At 36.3% G+C, this 14137-nt stretch overlaps 1 protein-coding gene across 1 annotated transcript in view; it reads right to left on the bottom strand.

The window, feature by feature from the left end:
- antxr1c (ANTXR cell adhesion molecule 1c) overlaps positions 1 to 14137 on the bottom strand; it is a 32905-nt gene that overhangs the window by 4715 nt on the left and 14053 nt on the right. Inside the window, exons 12-17 of the mRNA XM_084434768.1 lie at positions 8922 to 9000; positions 6989 to 7084; positions 6672 to 6710; positions 4359 to 4457; positions 1508 to 1675; positions 1320 to 1400 (exon numbers count right to left, since the gene is read on the bottom strand). Coding sequence (XP_084290894.1) covers positions 1320 to 1400; positions 1508 to 1675; positions 4359 to 4457; positions 6672 to 6710; positions 6989 to 7084; positions 8922 to 9000 — 562 coding nt within the window. The remainder of the gene's footprint in view (positions 1 to 1319; positions 1401 to 1507; positions 1676 to 4358; positions 4458 to 6671; positions 6711 to 6988; positions 7085 to 8921; positions 9001 to 14137) is intronic.

A 14137-nucleotide genomic window follows, 5' to 3' on the forward strand; every position in this document is an offset into this window, starting at 1 on the left:
GATGATCGCGTTATTTTACATATGCACCTGCATACATAATATATCGCTTGTTTCTGCTTTTCTTCGACTGTGTTTTGATCAGGAGATTCTGTACTCTTTCAGAAGATGCGTAATAGCGCCCCCTACCTTATAACAGTGAAAACACAGAAAGCCAGAAATTTCAATCAATAATGGGGAAGCGTCTCATAAATGATGGGAATTTCCGTCAATGGCGGGGAAAGAGTTAATAATAAACAGTCCATTTAAATAAAACATTTTTGAAGACAAAAATTTGAAAACAAACTATACAAAGGTACACAGACAAAATGCAACCAATGACCATCTTGATAACTAGCTTGAAAAAAAAAAAACTCTAGAGAGGCGCCCTTTGATAAATATATGCACTATATTCACTATATTCTTACTTAACCTGTTCTTGCATGTTTGAATGAATCCATCATGAAAACAAGCTTTGACAGCCACCACAAACGAATTGGCGTAGAAACACATTTATCTCATTTAAAATGTATTATTAAATTTTTATTTAATTAAATTATTAAATTAAATTTAATATATTTGAACATTATTTTCTTATGTGTAATTTAAATGTTTGCAATTTTTGTTAAATTTAACCTTTAATATTATAGTAATGTACCAACTTACAGGGCTCCCTGTATAAATTACAGCATATTTTCTTTTTTTTACTGTATACATCCAAATGAATCGATATCGAAGTGAATTGAATCGAGATTGGAATTGAATCTGAATTCACAAGCTTGTGATCAGAATCATGAAATGTGTGTCAATACCCAGCTCTAGTTTTTTCCACATGGTTTCACTAGCACCTGAAGATAGTTAATCTCAGCGGGATGAAAACGTCTGTGTGAAAGATGCATTAAGTCTAAATCACGGCGATCCAACAGAGCCGATAACCTGCAATTTGACATTAAAAAGTCAATCCATGTGGCCGCTCTGCATATGTGAGCGTCGGGCCTTTAAAAGTGCAGACTATCTGTCTGGAAAGTGCCTACATTTGTGTTTCATTTCATTTTTATGGCTACTGATTGGATGCAGGAGGCAAGCTGGGCCTATGATGTGTCTTGGCACCCATCAGGCCTCTGTGATGGGGCGTTGCTGGTCTGGGTCGACAAATGAAAGGTAAGGAAACGTCTGGCCAAGGCGAAGAGGAATGAGTCAAAAAACCCACAGGACAAGGATTTATGAGGTCCAAACGCCTTGAAAGCTTTTGCTTGAGACTGTTTGTTGTTGAAGGAGTGTGTATTGACATCATCGTTAATGCTAAGCCACGACTCTTTGATCATCTAGACCTGGTTACTCACGTGATCTCCTGGTTGTGGCCTCATAAGTGACACTTGATCATATCCACGGCGGAAAAGAGCCAGGATCGCATCAAGTTTACCCTGGACAGGAGAAACGTGCCGTTAAAACACTGGACCTAATTAAGCTTACAGCATGCTTTGAACAGACACAAAAATAAACAATGATGAGGATGACAAAGCATCGTTACCCTAATGGGAGAATACCACTTCCTGTCTTGAGCTTGCTTCCTGCTGTCTGATTTCCTGGGTTTGGGTTCAAAGGGTTCAAACTCCTGCTCAGGCATCTTTATAACAGCGTTTTTGGGTTTTTCCAGCTTCGCTCCCTCCTCAGTGGAGCCCTTCCCTCCCCAGCGAACCTGGACCAGCACACACACATTACATCATTTCTTCTGAAACTTGTTACAGATCTTCAGCAAATGCAAAAAAGCGTGTCTTTCAGTTTCCGTTTTATTTTTGAGATGCTTTGATGTGTCACTTCTAGGTCACTTTTAGCAACTTGTATTATTATATAATTAAATATTCTTTTTTTTTATAATTTTTGAAGAATATTATGAATGAATGAGGCATTTCTAAAGCGCTTTCATATGTACTACTGTACATCCAAAGCGCTTTACAGTCATATCAGGGAATCTCTCCTCAACCACCACCAGTGGTTATTAGTATAATTAGTATTATCTTCTTAATTATATAGGCTGGTCAAAGCTTGTAATAATTCAAATTTTCTAATGTCACCAAGGCTGCATTTATTTGATCAAAAATACAATAAAAACTGTAATATTGTGAAATATTATTATTTAAAATAACTGTTTTCTATGTGAATATATAGTAAAGTGTAATTTATTCCTGTGATCAAAGCATCATTACTCCAGTCTTCAGTCACATGATCCTTCAGAAATCATTCTAATATGCGGAAACATTTATGATTATTATCATCACAAATACTGTTGTGCTGCTTCATATTTTTTGTGAAAACTAAAAAAGTTTGTGACACATTAAAATCTATAATAACTATATAAAGGGCCTAAAATTAACACTCGCCAAGCGGTAAATGCGAGTAAAAATGTTTTTAGACGAGTATATGAAACGGTGTCAATCACCAGTTGGCCACTAAAAATTGTATGAATAATAACAATGCAATGCTGTGAGAACATGAACGTGAACAAACATGAACGTCGCTCGGGACAGTTGACGGGCCACTGCTGCATCGGCACGAAAGTTTAAGTCTTGCCAATTTTACTTTTCAAACTCAAGAAGCTGTGAAAGGGAGCTCAATTCGTTACTCGCATTACTAAGCGCACGTCCAGAAATCCATGCGAATACTGAATTGAGCTCTCTTTCACGTCTTCTTACGCTTGAGCAGACATGGTCAAAGAAAATTGTCAAAAGGCCGGTCTTGGCAAATACCCTTATGTCTTAACTGAACGAAAACAGTTGAGAAATAAAATGCATGTGTAACAATATATTCAATGGATCCAAGCGTTAGCTCTTAAAGTGACAGCAGCCTAATATTCCTGCTGCTGTCTGTGTTTTTAATGCTAATCAGTGCTTTAAGTGGGCCGCTCGTTTGCACATCTGTTTTAATCCTTTGTCTGCGCTGCCGCTTTACTTCACAATGCACGCTTCCTCCTTGTTTATACTTTCGCCTGGCTCCGCAGCGCGAGTCTCCGCAGACTGCGCGCGCATTCCGCGCACCTCCCCAAACGGACGAGGTGTTTATACTTGACGCGCTCGCCGTTGTACTATTCTTTGAAACGATAGGGGGCGACTCGAGTAATTGTCCTCTAAACCATCAGGAATCAGCGGTGAGAAGATGAAAGCTATACACACGTGACAATGTTTATTTTAGTACACCACCACCAATAACACACTACAAACAGAATCGTGTAAAACCCAGTAAACCCTGAGATTATTACTCGTGACAATAAAACAAAATATATGGATATGAGAATGTGTATACAAAATAAATTAACAATATCTTACATTTTCTAATTTCACTAAATATTTCATTAAGTTTCGTGAAGATTTTTACTAAACATGGACCTTTATGTTCATTAAAAATACTTTTTATGCTATTGTATGCTCATTTTTTAAATGTAAGCAACTAATTTAGACTTGCAAACTGGGTGCCGGTGTGGTGAGAAGTTCGAGCTCGTTATTTATGTTCAGTAGCTCTTTCTACAGTAGCTCTTTCTACAGTAGCTCTTTCTAAGGGTATTTTTTTAATACCATTTTGCACATTTTATTTATGTTCAGTAGCTCTTTCTAGCTCAAACAAATCCACAAACTAATAAAAGGATTCATTATTTTTTATAAGGTCGTCTGTTGACTGCTGTATATAAAACCCCTTCAGTTGTTGTTACCTCAGGGGAGGAGGGGAGTCAGCAAAAAAAAAAAAAAAAAAAAAATGTTTTAATAGAGTACCGGCACCTCTTTTGGGCCACTTAAAGCACTGATGCTAATCAAACAACAAAAGATAAAGAACAATCACTCACTTCTGCAGACTGAACAACTTTTGTAACTTTATTAAGGATTAAGGCCCGTTCACACCGAGAACGATAACTATAAAGATAACCATAAAGTTATCTAAACTATATATTAGCGTCCGCACCAGTGGATGATATTGTTCTGTTTACTATAAGACTTGTCTGGATTGATTCTGATTGGCTGTCATTGTTTTTATCGCTGGATAAAATCGTTCTACGTATGATTCCAACGATATTGTTCCTCTGTGCCATTATCATTATAGCTGTGGTGTGAACTCTGCTATGCTTTAATATTGAGAACGATTTTAAGTACTATATATTTATTGTTATCTTTATAGTTTTGTCCTTGGTGTGAATGGGCCTTTAATTTTATAACATTTATCTTTATGTAAAATATTGTATGGCCGGTAAGTGTGGCAAAAAATTTGCTTTATTAATCTGACTGAATAAAAACAATTATTCTTCCAAAACCTACACTTTCTTTAGTAAAGTTTACAGCTTCCTATGAATGTTGTTGTTCATCACATGACACATATCCTCTTTTGAGGAAGCCCACCTCCATTCGTTTAATTCCTCCAACCCCTCGTCCGCCATAATATGAAGCGTCTACTGTGGGCCATTTCTTCTTTGGCATGCCGTCCTCATCATCCGACTCCTGAAGAGGAAAAACACGTTACGTACTCGAGCACGAGAGGTACGAAACATCTGCTCGCAGGAATAAACTGCCAGTGCTTTTTTTCACATGTTGATGTTGTTATACTCACAGTCATCTGATGTTTTTCATTAAAGTCTCTTCATGAATCTCACACTAAGAAAATTCAGTTCCTTGTTCTAACCCTGCTGTGGCTTAGATGTTGACATGGGATTTGCTACCGAATACAGATTATGAGACAAGGCCAATTTACATCCATTTCAACATACTTTGAAACTGTAGCTTTCCAGGAGACAAGCTACTCATTATTTATAGCAGTTAAACCACAGTGACATATTTGAAAACATAGTTATACTAAGAAGCTTTTTATAAGTGTTCTAATATATTAGAAATATGTGTCAAATATTTGTACAAGTAGTTACAAAGTACCTTCTATGAAGTACTAACTATGGCTGTCAACAGATTAATCTCATGTATTAGAGCAGAATAATGCCGCTGCCAGGCTGTTCGAAACTTTGATACTTCGCTACACTGGATGCCGGTCAAACTGAGAATTGAGTTCAAAATTGTAGTTTTACACAGCCTAGCACCAGGGTATTTATCTGATTTAATACATTCTCACAACCCTTCCAGGTCACTAAGGTCTAGCAACCTTGGATTGCTTTATGTGCGTAGATCTCGGTTACAACATCGAGGAGACCGAGCTTTTGCGATTGCAGGCCCCAAACTCTGGAGCAGCCTACCAGTACCCGACCCGATCCGAATGGTGTCATCACTTGCCACTTTTAAATCGAAGCTTAAAACACATTTTCTTAATGTGGATCTTTAATGTATTATTCAATTTTGAATCGTAATGTATTTAATGTGTTATTTAACTTTGTGTCTGTAATCTTATAGATTGTAACTTCTGTCTTGTATTGTTATGTTCAGCACTTTGGTCAACCGTGGGTTGGTTTAATATGTGCTCTATAAATAAATAATGAAATGAAATAAAACACTAGGGGCTTTTGCACCGAATAGTTATAGGAACTTAGTTATAGGAACTATCCATCAGGGTGGTTCCCCGAGAAATAATGGTTCCCCAAGGAACGTTTTCCTGGTTGCATTCGCACCACCAGTAGGAACTCAGAAGTGACGTAAGCCGCGATTGTTGTTGGGACTTTTATTTTGACGGCACGGCGGACCTGTCTAATATGTTATTAGATATAAACTGTTATACATAGAAAGTAGACAGTATATGAAAAGGTATTAGCGTGTACTGTATGGTTAATGTGCTGCTAGCTGAGCAGAAATACATAATCATGTTTCTCTTGGTCTCCTCAAAGTTGCGTTGGATTTTCTCCTCAGCGTAAAGGTTAAGAGGCTCATCTATCACTGTTTTCCATGTTCGTAGAGTTAGTTTCTGGAGTAAATATTTAGGCTATAATCTGTGTCTTTTTAAAAATGGCGGGTGCTGGTGTTTCGCGTGCGTCACGGATAGTTCCTATAGTGCTGGTTTAGACCCGACTCTGAAGTAGGAGTAAATTAGTTGCTAAAAAAAGAGTTTAGTTTCTAGAACTACAATCGTTCCTCGTTCCTGCCAACACGCCAAAAAACGGGAACTTCCTCCAATAGTTCTAGGAACTATGAAAAGGTTCCTCCGGTGCGAAAGCCCCTTATAAAAAGTTTTTTTTTGTAATTATTAATTTTAATTTGACTTACCGCTACTACTACTAATAATAATAATAGTAATAACAATTGATAATTAATAATAATAATGAAATTAATTACAATTGTTATTATTTGATACACTGTATATTTTCTATATAGTATATATGGGTAACATTTTATTTTACAGTGTCCTTGTTACATATGTTACATGTACTTACCATAGTAATAACAGTAAATTATGCATAATTACATGCAACTAACCCTCAACCAAACCCTAATCCTATAGTAAGTGCATGTAGTTGCTTAATATTACTCAGTGCTTAAATATGTAATTTCACTGTAACAAATGACACCTTAAAATAAAGTGTAACCGTATATATTTATAATATTTATAAGATTGTACATATACTATTTATACAGTTTTTCTCTGAACTTTTACACAGACCCCCTAACACCCTTGAGATCTCTGGTATGGCCTACTAGAGGACCCATAGATATTCAGCAAAGCCCCCGTCTGTGACATTTAATCCTGTGTATCAGATAAACTGAGGTGTAAGTATAACTCACTGGCTCTGGCGGTGGAGGAGGTGGAGGCTCTTTGATCACCTGTGGAAAGACACACAGATGTTGTGTGAAATACTCAAGTCACATAACCAAAAAGTGATGCATAATATAGAAATCATGTTAAATCATGACCTCTGGTTATACAGTGTGTGCTCATTTGAGATGAATTGACCAATTTTCCACCTTAAATCACTCAACTTCAGTCTTTACCGCAAATCCATAGGCCTTGGCTCCCAGATTTAAAAATACTGGAAGATGTGTCGTGAGAAAGTAGTGTATGAAGGCTGATATTTAAGATGGTAAATGAGGCGATGACTTACTACGGTGCAGCAAAGCGGCCAGAACCACCACATGAACAACAGAGCCAATAATAGAAACAACACCAGCAGAGTGATCAGCAGGATCGTCCCATCAAACTGCAAAGGAAAACACAGAGAACGTGGGAGAGGTTGAGAAAGAGAAGGATAAGCAACCATTTTTATACTTCACTAACGAAAAAATATTGCCATATTGCCATACTTTGTTACTTCAAGAAGAACCAATGTTTTAATTTTGTCAATGAATTTCACTAATGATACGTTGTTGACAAAATAACATAATTTGCTTATGGTGATAAGCCTGTTATTTTTTTGCATTACATTAATAAATTAATAATATTAAATAAATACATTTAAAAAAAGGTTTTAATTGTCAGTAAAACGGTTAATGAATGAATATAACATTATTATATTTTATTATAATTATTATAATTTTTGACAGTAAAATGGTGTAAAATTAATGAATATTCCATGACAAAATAATGTTTAAATAGTATTTAAAAATGACATGTCATTTTTGTCAGTAAAATGTAAAATGGCATCAAATAAATGACCATGACGAAATATTAACTATATCTACAGGATATTTTCATCAAAAGACAAGCTGTGACTACCATAAACTGAGTAATCTCACTGTTAAAAAGTATGTCATGGGAAAAGAATGGGAAGAGCACACTGCTTCTTTTTTCTTTTTTTAAGCATTTAGAGAAGAAATGCTTCATGAAAAGTTATTTTTGTGGTTGTGGGCAAGAAGCCCGCTCAGTAAGAGTCAGAGACAGGATCTTTTTGGGGCTCTTGTCTGGGGACGTGCTGAACCCCTGCGGTTTGGCCCTTGATCTGTGTGTTATTGGGGGGATGGTGTGTGTTGTGAAGAGAAAATGATGATGGGGGACGACCTGAACGTGAGGAGGGGAGAATGCAATAAAAATAAGGGGTTACGACGTAAAAGACCACCCATTAATTGTACATAAACTTTCCAATGATTACAATGCAACATAATTACGATCATATATAATAGCCATATTTAGATTTAATTAAAGGGGACCTATTATACACTTTTACAAAGTCTTGATTTAGTTTTTTGGCTGTACTAGAATGCTTGAATGCATAAAAAACACATCATTTTTTCCCTGAATACTCCATTGTTGCAGCTCCTCTCTTCCCAGTCTGTCAGTAACGCTCTGTTTAGTTCCTGTCTCTATGAAGCCCCGCCTTCTGAAAAGCACACTGTGCTCTGATTGGTCGGCTGGAGCAGTGTGTTGTGATTGGCCGAGAGCTTCGAGTGTGTTTGGGAATGTCCCGCCCCTTACCATAAGTTTCAACACACTACTAACTAACTCAACCAGGCCCCGCCCCTTTATTCTGCGTATTAATTATTTAAATGAGGAATATTGTGACGTGTTCGTTCCCGGAAGAAACTCAGGACTACAATGGAGGCGTTTCAGGGAGTTCAGACCCTAAAACACCCAAAAACATTCACTAATGCCATAATTGTATGAGGTGATTTGGGTTTGGGACAGCTCACAACATTTAAAGAAGATCATTTATTATGTGAAGAGCTAAAGGGATGAGTATAAATGGACCTATTAGAACAAAAAAGGTTATAAATTCTGATTAGATGAGAGGTTTGGAAGAATTGTTATTAATAAATTAAACTAGGGATGGATGCACAACATACCGATATCAGCCAATACAAAGAAAATGTATCAGTATCAATCAACATTGACAGCTATTTAATTGTAATTGTAATTTCTTTTACATTAAAAATACGTTTTTGCCACCATTTAATACTAATTTAAAGGTAATATTTTATAACTGATCATTTATTAGCACTTTTATTTGTAATCTTAAGCAAATCTCAAAACGATTTTCCATTTTGTAGATTGTAGTTTGTCTGGATGTGATGTTGTGTTGGTGTGTTTGCAGTCAGACTTACACACTCTGTTGTGGTTATGTGCACGGAGCTGGTGATAAACGACAGACCCTCGTTCATGCTGACTTGCAGGTACACCACCCTGGAGCGCAAAGACCAAAACATACATTTTCATACCCATATTTGTCACTTCGAAAGCTGGCAAACCCTTTAACGTTGCACAGAAATATCCATAAAAGTAGAAAGAAAAAACACACAAGACCAACAGGATTTAGAGAGACATCAGACATGTGTGCCAAAAACAACATTTTTGTGACATTTTTGAGAAGTATTTGCAGATCTTTAGTTTTGTGTGAAATGCCTTCCAGACCATAATTGGCACCCTTACAGCGCTTTGGAGGGTGTGCTGGTTAACTTTTGTTGTAGTCAGCTGTCTAGTGTCTCAAACATTTGATCAAAACAGCATTCCAAATGTTCAGCATTCCCGCCGAGGTTTGTGTCTGAACAGACAGAGGTTAAGTCTGCTCTTCTGACAGATAAAGTCATTTCTCCCTGATGAAGAGCATCTACTTTAGCTTAGGTTCACATTCCTCCGTGCAAAAACACTGATAAACAGCCAGAGAATTATTACTGAAATTCTTTTCGTAAAAAGTTTGAAAAAAGCGACGTTTAGATGATTGTGTAAATATGTGCTGCACGCTTTCCTCTCAATAACAAAATGACAACGGTGATAAAACAGCAGATAAAGGAATAGTTCACTTCTTTCAAGTTGTTTCAAACCTGTATGAATTTCTTTCTTCTGCTGAACACAAAGAAAGATATTTTGAAGAATATGGGTAACCAGCCAGCTGATGGACCGCATTGACTTCCATAGTAGGAAAAAAATTACAATGAAAGTCAATGGGGTCCATCAACTCTCTGGTTAGCCACATTCTTCAAAATATCTTCTTTTGTGTTCAGCAGAGGAAAGAAATTCATTCAGGTTTGAAACAACTTGAGGGTGAGTAAATGATGAACTATTTCTTTAAGAAAGCATCTGATGAGCTCTGAAATTCGGCTCTCCAGTCAAGTCACGTTTATTTAAAAAAACATTTTATTCAGTGTATTGCTTTAAGGCGAGACACTACAGGTGAATAGGGTAAAATTTTTAACTAGCAGATATCACCATGAAACTTTCCCAGTTTATTACCTACATTAAGATGAGAAAAAAATGTATTACAAGTTTTCTGTAATTTAATGTTTAAATATGCAAATCAGGCAATATCTAATCAAATATGCACTAATTTGCATATGTTTTAAAAAACGATATCTGAGTATTGGATAAAGCCAGGTTAAAAATAATTTTTTCATTGTGTTCACATATTAGATGGGAAAAAATTACAGAGGGATTTATGGATATCTACTTTTGTTATCCTGTAAATCAGAAAATACTGTCAATAGCCTTAAAAAAAAGATTTTCGCCATGTTTTTTGGAATAAAATGTTATATAAATCAGGCTAGGAATAATATATTTACAAATCCCTCTGTAAATGTCTTCAAAATATAACTGGGTACAAGTCTGGAAAGTTTGGTGTATATAGGTGCTACTGAAGTGGAGATTTCGGACTCTGAGAATGAGAGAAAAGTCATTTTGAGAAAACGGGCTTTAAAGATTTTTCATCAGCCAATGAGATTGCGCATTCAGCCCTTTTACTTTCACGATTGGTTGCTGATAAAAAGGAAATGACCATATTTGGATCCGACAGGATTGTACACAAGAGAGAGAGCTTCCTAATGGTGCTTCTGTTGACAGGCTGACGGCAGAGATCGCGGAGCAGAACGTTGATTAAGAACGCGAAATTTTGTTGAATTTATGAGAAATCTACAGACGCAAACAGACAAAGTGTAATAAAATAAAGACCTAAATGTGTATTTCGGACTTTTTTTCAACACAAGTCTGAAAGAAGACATGTTATTGAAGACAAATATCCCCAAATCTCAAAATTGACCAGTAAAAAAAACGATGTTTTTGCCTGCGTGTCTCGCCTTAAAGCAAGCCGTTTTACAATATTAAACATGAAAAAACGGTGTCAGTGTCACTTTCAATTAGAATTACAACTTCAGTTTCTACTATAAAGCGGCTCTCAAGTGTGTTCATGTTTTTACTTGCGTTCGACCTCGACGGACTGAACAGGAGAAATTAACCGGAGAGGATTTCCACGTCAAAGAAGGCGGAGCCTCAGAGCCACACCCACCTATTAGGTCATCACCACGAACCAATGGTAGTTCAACATTTTTCTGGAAACTCCAAACGCATCAATTTTGGCCTGATTTTGTTCGAAACAACGTCGCACCAGTTTGTTCTTCTAAGTATATCGGGGCCTTGAGAGGCAAAGTAAAGTTTAGGTGTTTTTTTCACACTGTTCAACTACTTGGTGCAAACCTGAGTGCTTTCACACCGAACTTTGATGTCAAAAGGACCCAGTCCGCACCAAAAGCTTTAGTGTGAAAGTGTCACTCTTTAAAGATGTCGTGGGACGGTCCGGCATGTATAAGGTGGGATGACGGTTCGAGGTAGGATGGGAAAGAAGACAAGATGAGTGCGAGAAGAGAAAAGAAATGGACTGGCGATATGGGATTAGGACAGTTCACTACATTCAAAGTATTTAGAGCTAAAGGGAACATGACAGTATGAGATTTAGGGCATAGATTTATACACGCGGCGCAATGCAGCACCAAGCGCGACGCAAGTGTTTTTTGCTAGTTTCAGTCCGACGCAGTTATCATTTTCACGTCCTGCGCCACGTCGTTTAAATAGCAAATGCATTTGCGCCCATGGGCTGCTGGTCTGAGAACGAGGTGTGTGTTCTGGCGAATTGTTGGTGCGTTGCTATTTTGAGGAACAGAAATAGACTGCACCATTGACCAACTGAAACCTGGTCTAAAGTCAACGGCAACTGCCATTTAAAGGGAATGGGAGATGGGACTCTGATTGGTTTAACGCACGTAAATCCAAAAATACACCCATTACTCAATAAGAGAATAGGGACAACCCTTTTAGACCATGCGCCGGGAGCGCCGACCATTTTTCCCGTCGTTAAACTAGCAAAAGTGGATTCGGACACCCTAAGAGAACTTGCGCCGTGTGCTTTAGACCATGCGCTTAGATCGTTAAAATAGGGCCCTCAGTCTTAAAAATACAGGTTTCTATGAGAACAAAAAAATAAAGGGACATTATGATGAAAAAAATTATGAGAAATTAATGCTTTTGTATTCTCTCGCAAATGTTTGCTGTTCCCCCGAGAAACTTTGCGTTCACTCACAAAACATCATCATTAATATTGTTTATATTTTGGTTGATAGTGGATACTTAATTGCGTGTGCTCATTTCCTCTATTTTTACATTAACATTATTTCTGCCACCATATAATACTAATTTAAATGTAATATTTAATAGCATTAATAATTAGTAATTATCATTTATATTAATAATTTATTATTGATAATCAATTATAACACTTTTAATTGTAATCTTTAGCAAATCTCAAAATGAATTTCCACTTTGTATATTGTAGATTATATTATGATGGCTAAATGAACTAAGAAATTCGCTAGATTTTAATATTTAGTGGTTTTTTTTTTCGACAATTTTTTGCATTTTCTGCATATCAGCTATAAAATTTAAATATTTATCAATATCAGCCAGAATTTAAATTTCAGTGCATCCCTGCATCAAACATTGACAACAAACTCGGAGAACTAGAGCAGAACTAGATAACTACATTGTATTGTATTTTATGTCCTTGTATAACTATATTTCCTTAGAAAACCTTGTCTATGAAGAATAGAAATATATGTAACATCAAGAATCTAAAAACTCAAGAACACTGTCGTTCTTGACAACAAGAGGGTTCTGAACATAATATGCTGTATCAGAAGCGGGAGAGACGATCTGGAGGTTTATGGGAGCAGTAAGGAAATAATGGAGATGAAGAGGAACAAAGAACAGGGTTCCTGCAGGTTTCAGTTAGTAAAATTTAAGACCTTTTTAAGACATTTTAAGACCATAAAGATTGAAATTTAAGACCTACACGACGCATTGCCAAAAAATATTCAAATCAAAGAATTCATTTTATTTCAATGAATTCAGTAACTGAAAAAGCATTAGCTTAATTTACAGATAAAGCAATCACATTAGTAACCTTCCAGACACAACAACGCGTGTCAGAGAAAAGAACAGAATCAGATATAATTTTTTTATAGAAAATTGTACTTTGCATATTATAGGCCTACTGTAAAAACACATAATTATTAGTTGATTTTAGTTGATCATAGTTGATCATAACTAGAGATGAAATGGCATGAACATTTAATTTAATTATTATAGCGCCAAAAATTATCACGGTTATCACAGAATCCTGTTCAAAAAGTACTAATACTACACAATGAAATCAATTCACCAAGTTTTATGTCGAAAAACATAAATCATCAATACGCACAAACATAAACATTAAAATAATACGATTAAAAATGATAGCCAGATTTTAAAAGTGTCTTGCAACATGTTATATACTAACATGTACAAGTTCAAATAAAGTTGACAAAAAAAGGTTTTTATACAAAGATAAACCTCACATATTTCAGACTTTAATTTATCTTTTTTGACTCATTCTTTTTATAAAAAATGATTTAGTGATATTTACAATACACTATTAGCTATATATATTAGCTTATCTTTTATTATTAATAGTAAAATTCGGTCCGATTTTCCCGTGGCGTCTGTCGTTGCTATGCAACTCCACAATGACAAAAAAGTTTTAGTGGCTAATGGATTTCCACCGCCAAAAAACACTTGCTGTAGCTCTGTTACAAGATTTATTTACGGAGAAGAGAAAAACACCCGTAGTGTTTGGGTGCACCCGCATCCTTCATGTCTTTCATGTTGCTGCGCCTGGAAAAAAACGAGCGCGTCGCTTACCGCGCACCTACATTTGAATGAACTTGAGCGCGAAAAAGACGCGATATGTGAACTGCCTCTTGGCGAGCGACTTCGATACTTTTTTTCCTACTTTGTAATAACTGGAAATGAACGAGGGTAGAATCTTTTTTAAGACCTGACTAAATGAAATTTAAGACCGCGGATGAAAATCTGGCTGTTTTTAAGACGTTTTAAGGCCTTAAATTTAAAGTTCAGAATTTAAGACATTTTAAGACTTTTTAAGACCCCGCGGGAACCCTGAAAGAAAAGCAGAGAGTGGGAGTGATTTCTGAAAACTATCTGCTTTAACAGCTCCTCAGAG

Source organism: Rutilus rutilus (genome assembly GCF_951802725.1).
Source record: "Rutilus rutilus genome assembly, chromosome: 16".
NCBI classification, from domain to species: Eukaryota; Metazoa; Chordata; class Actinopteri; order Cypriniformes; family Leuciscidae; genus Rutilus; species Rutilus rutilus.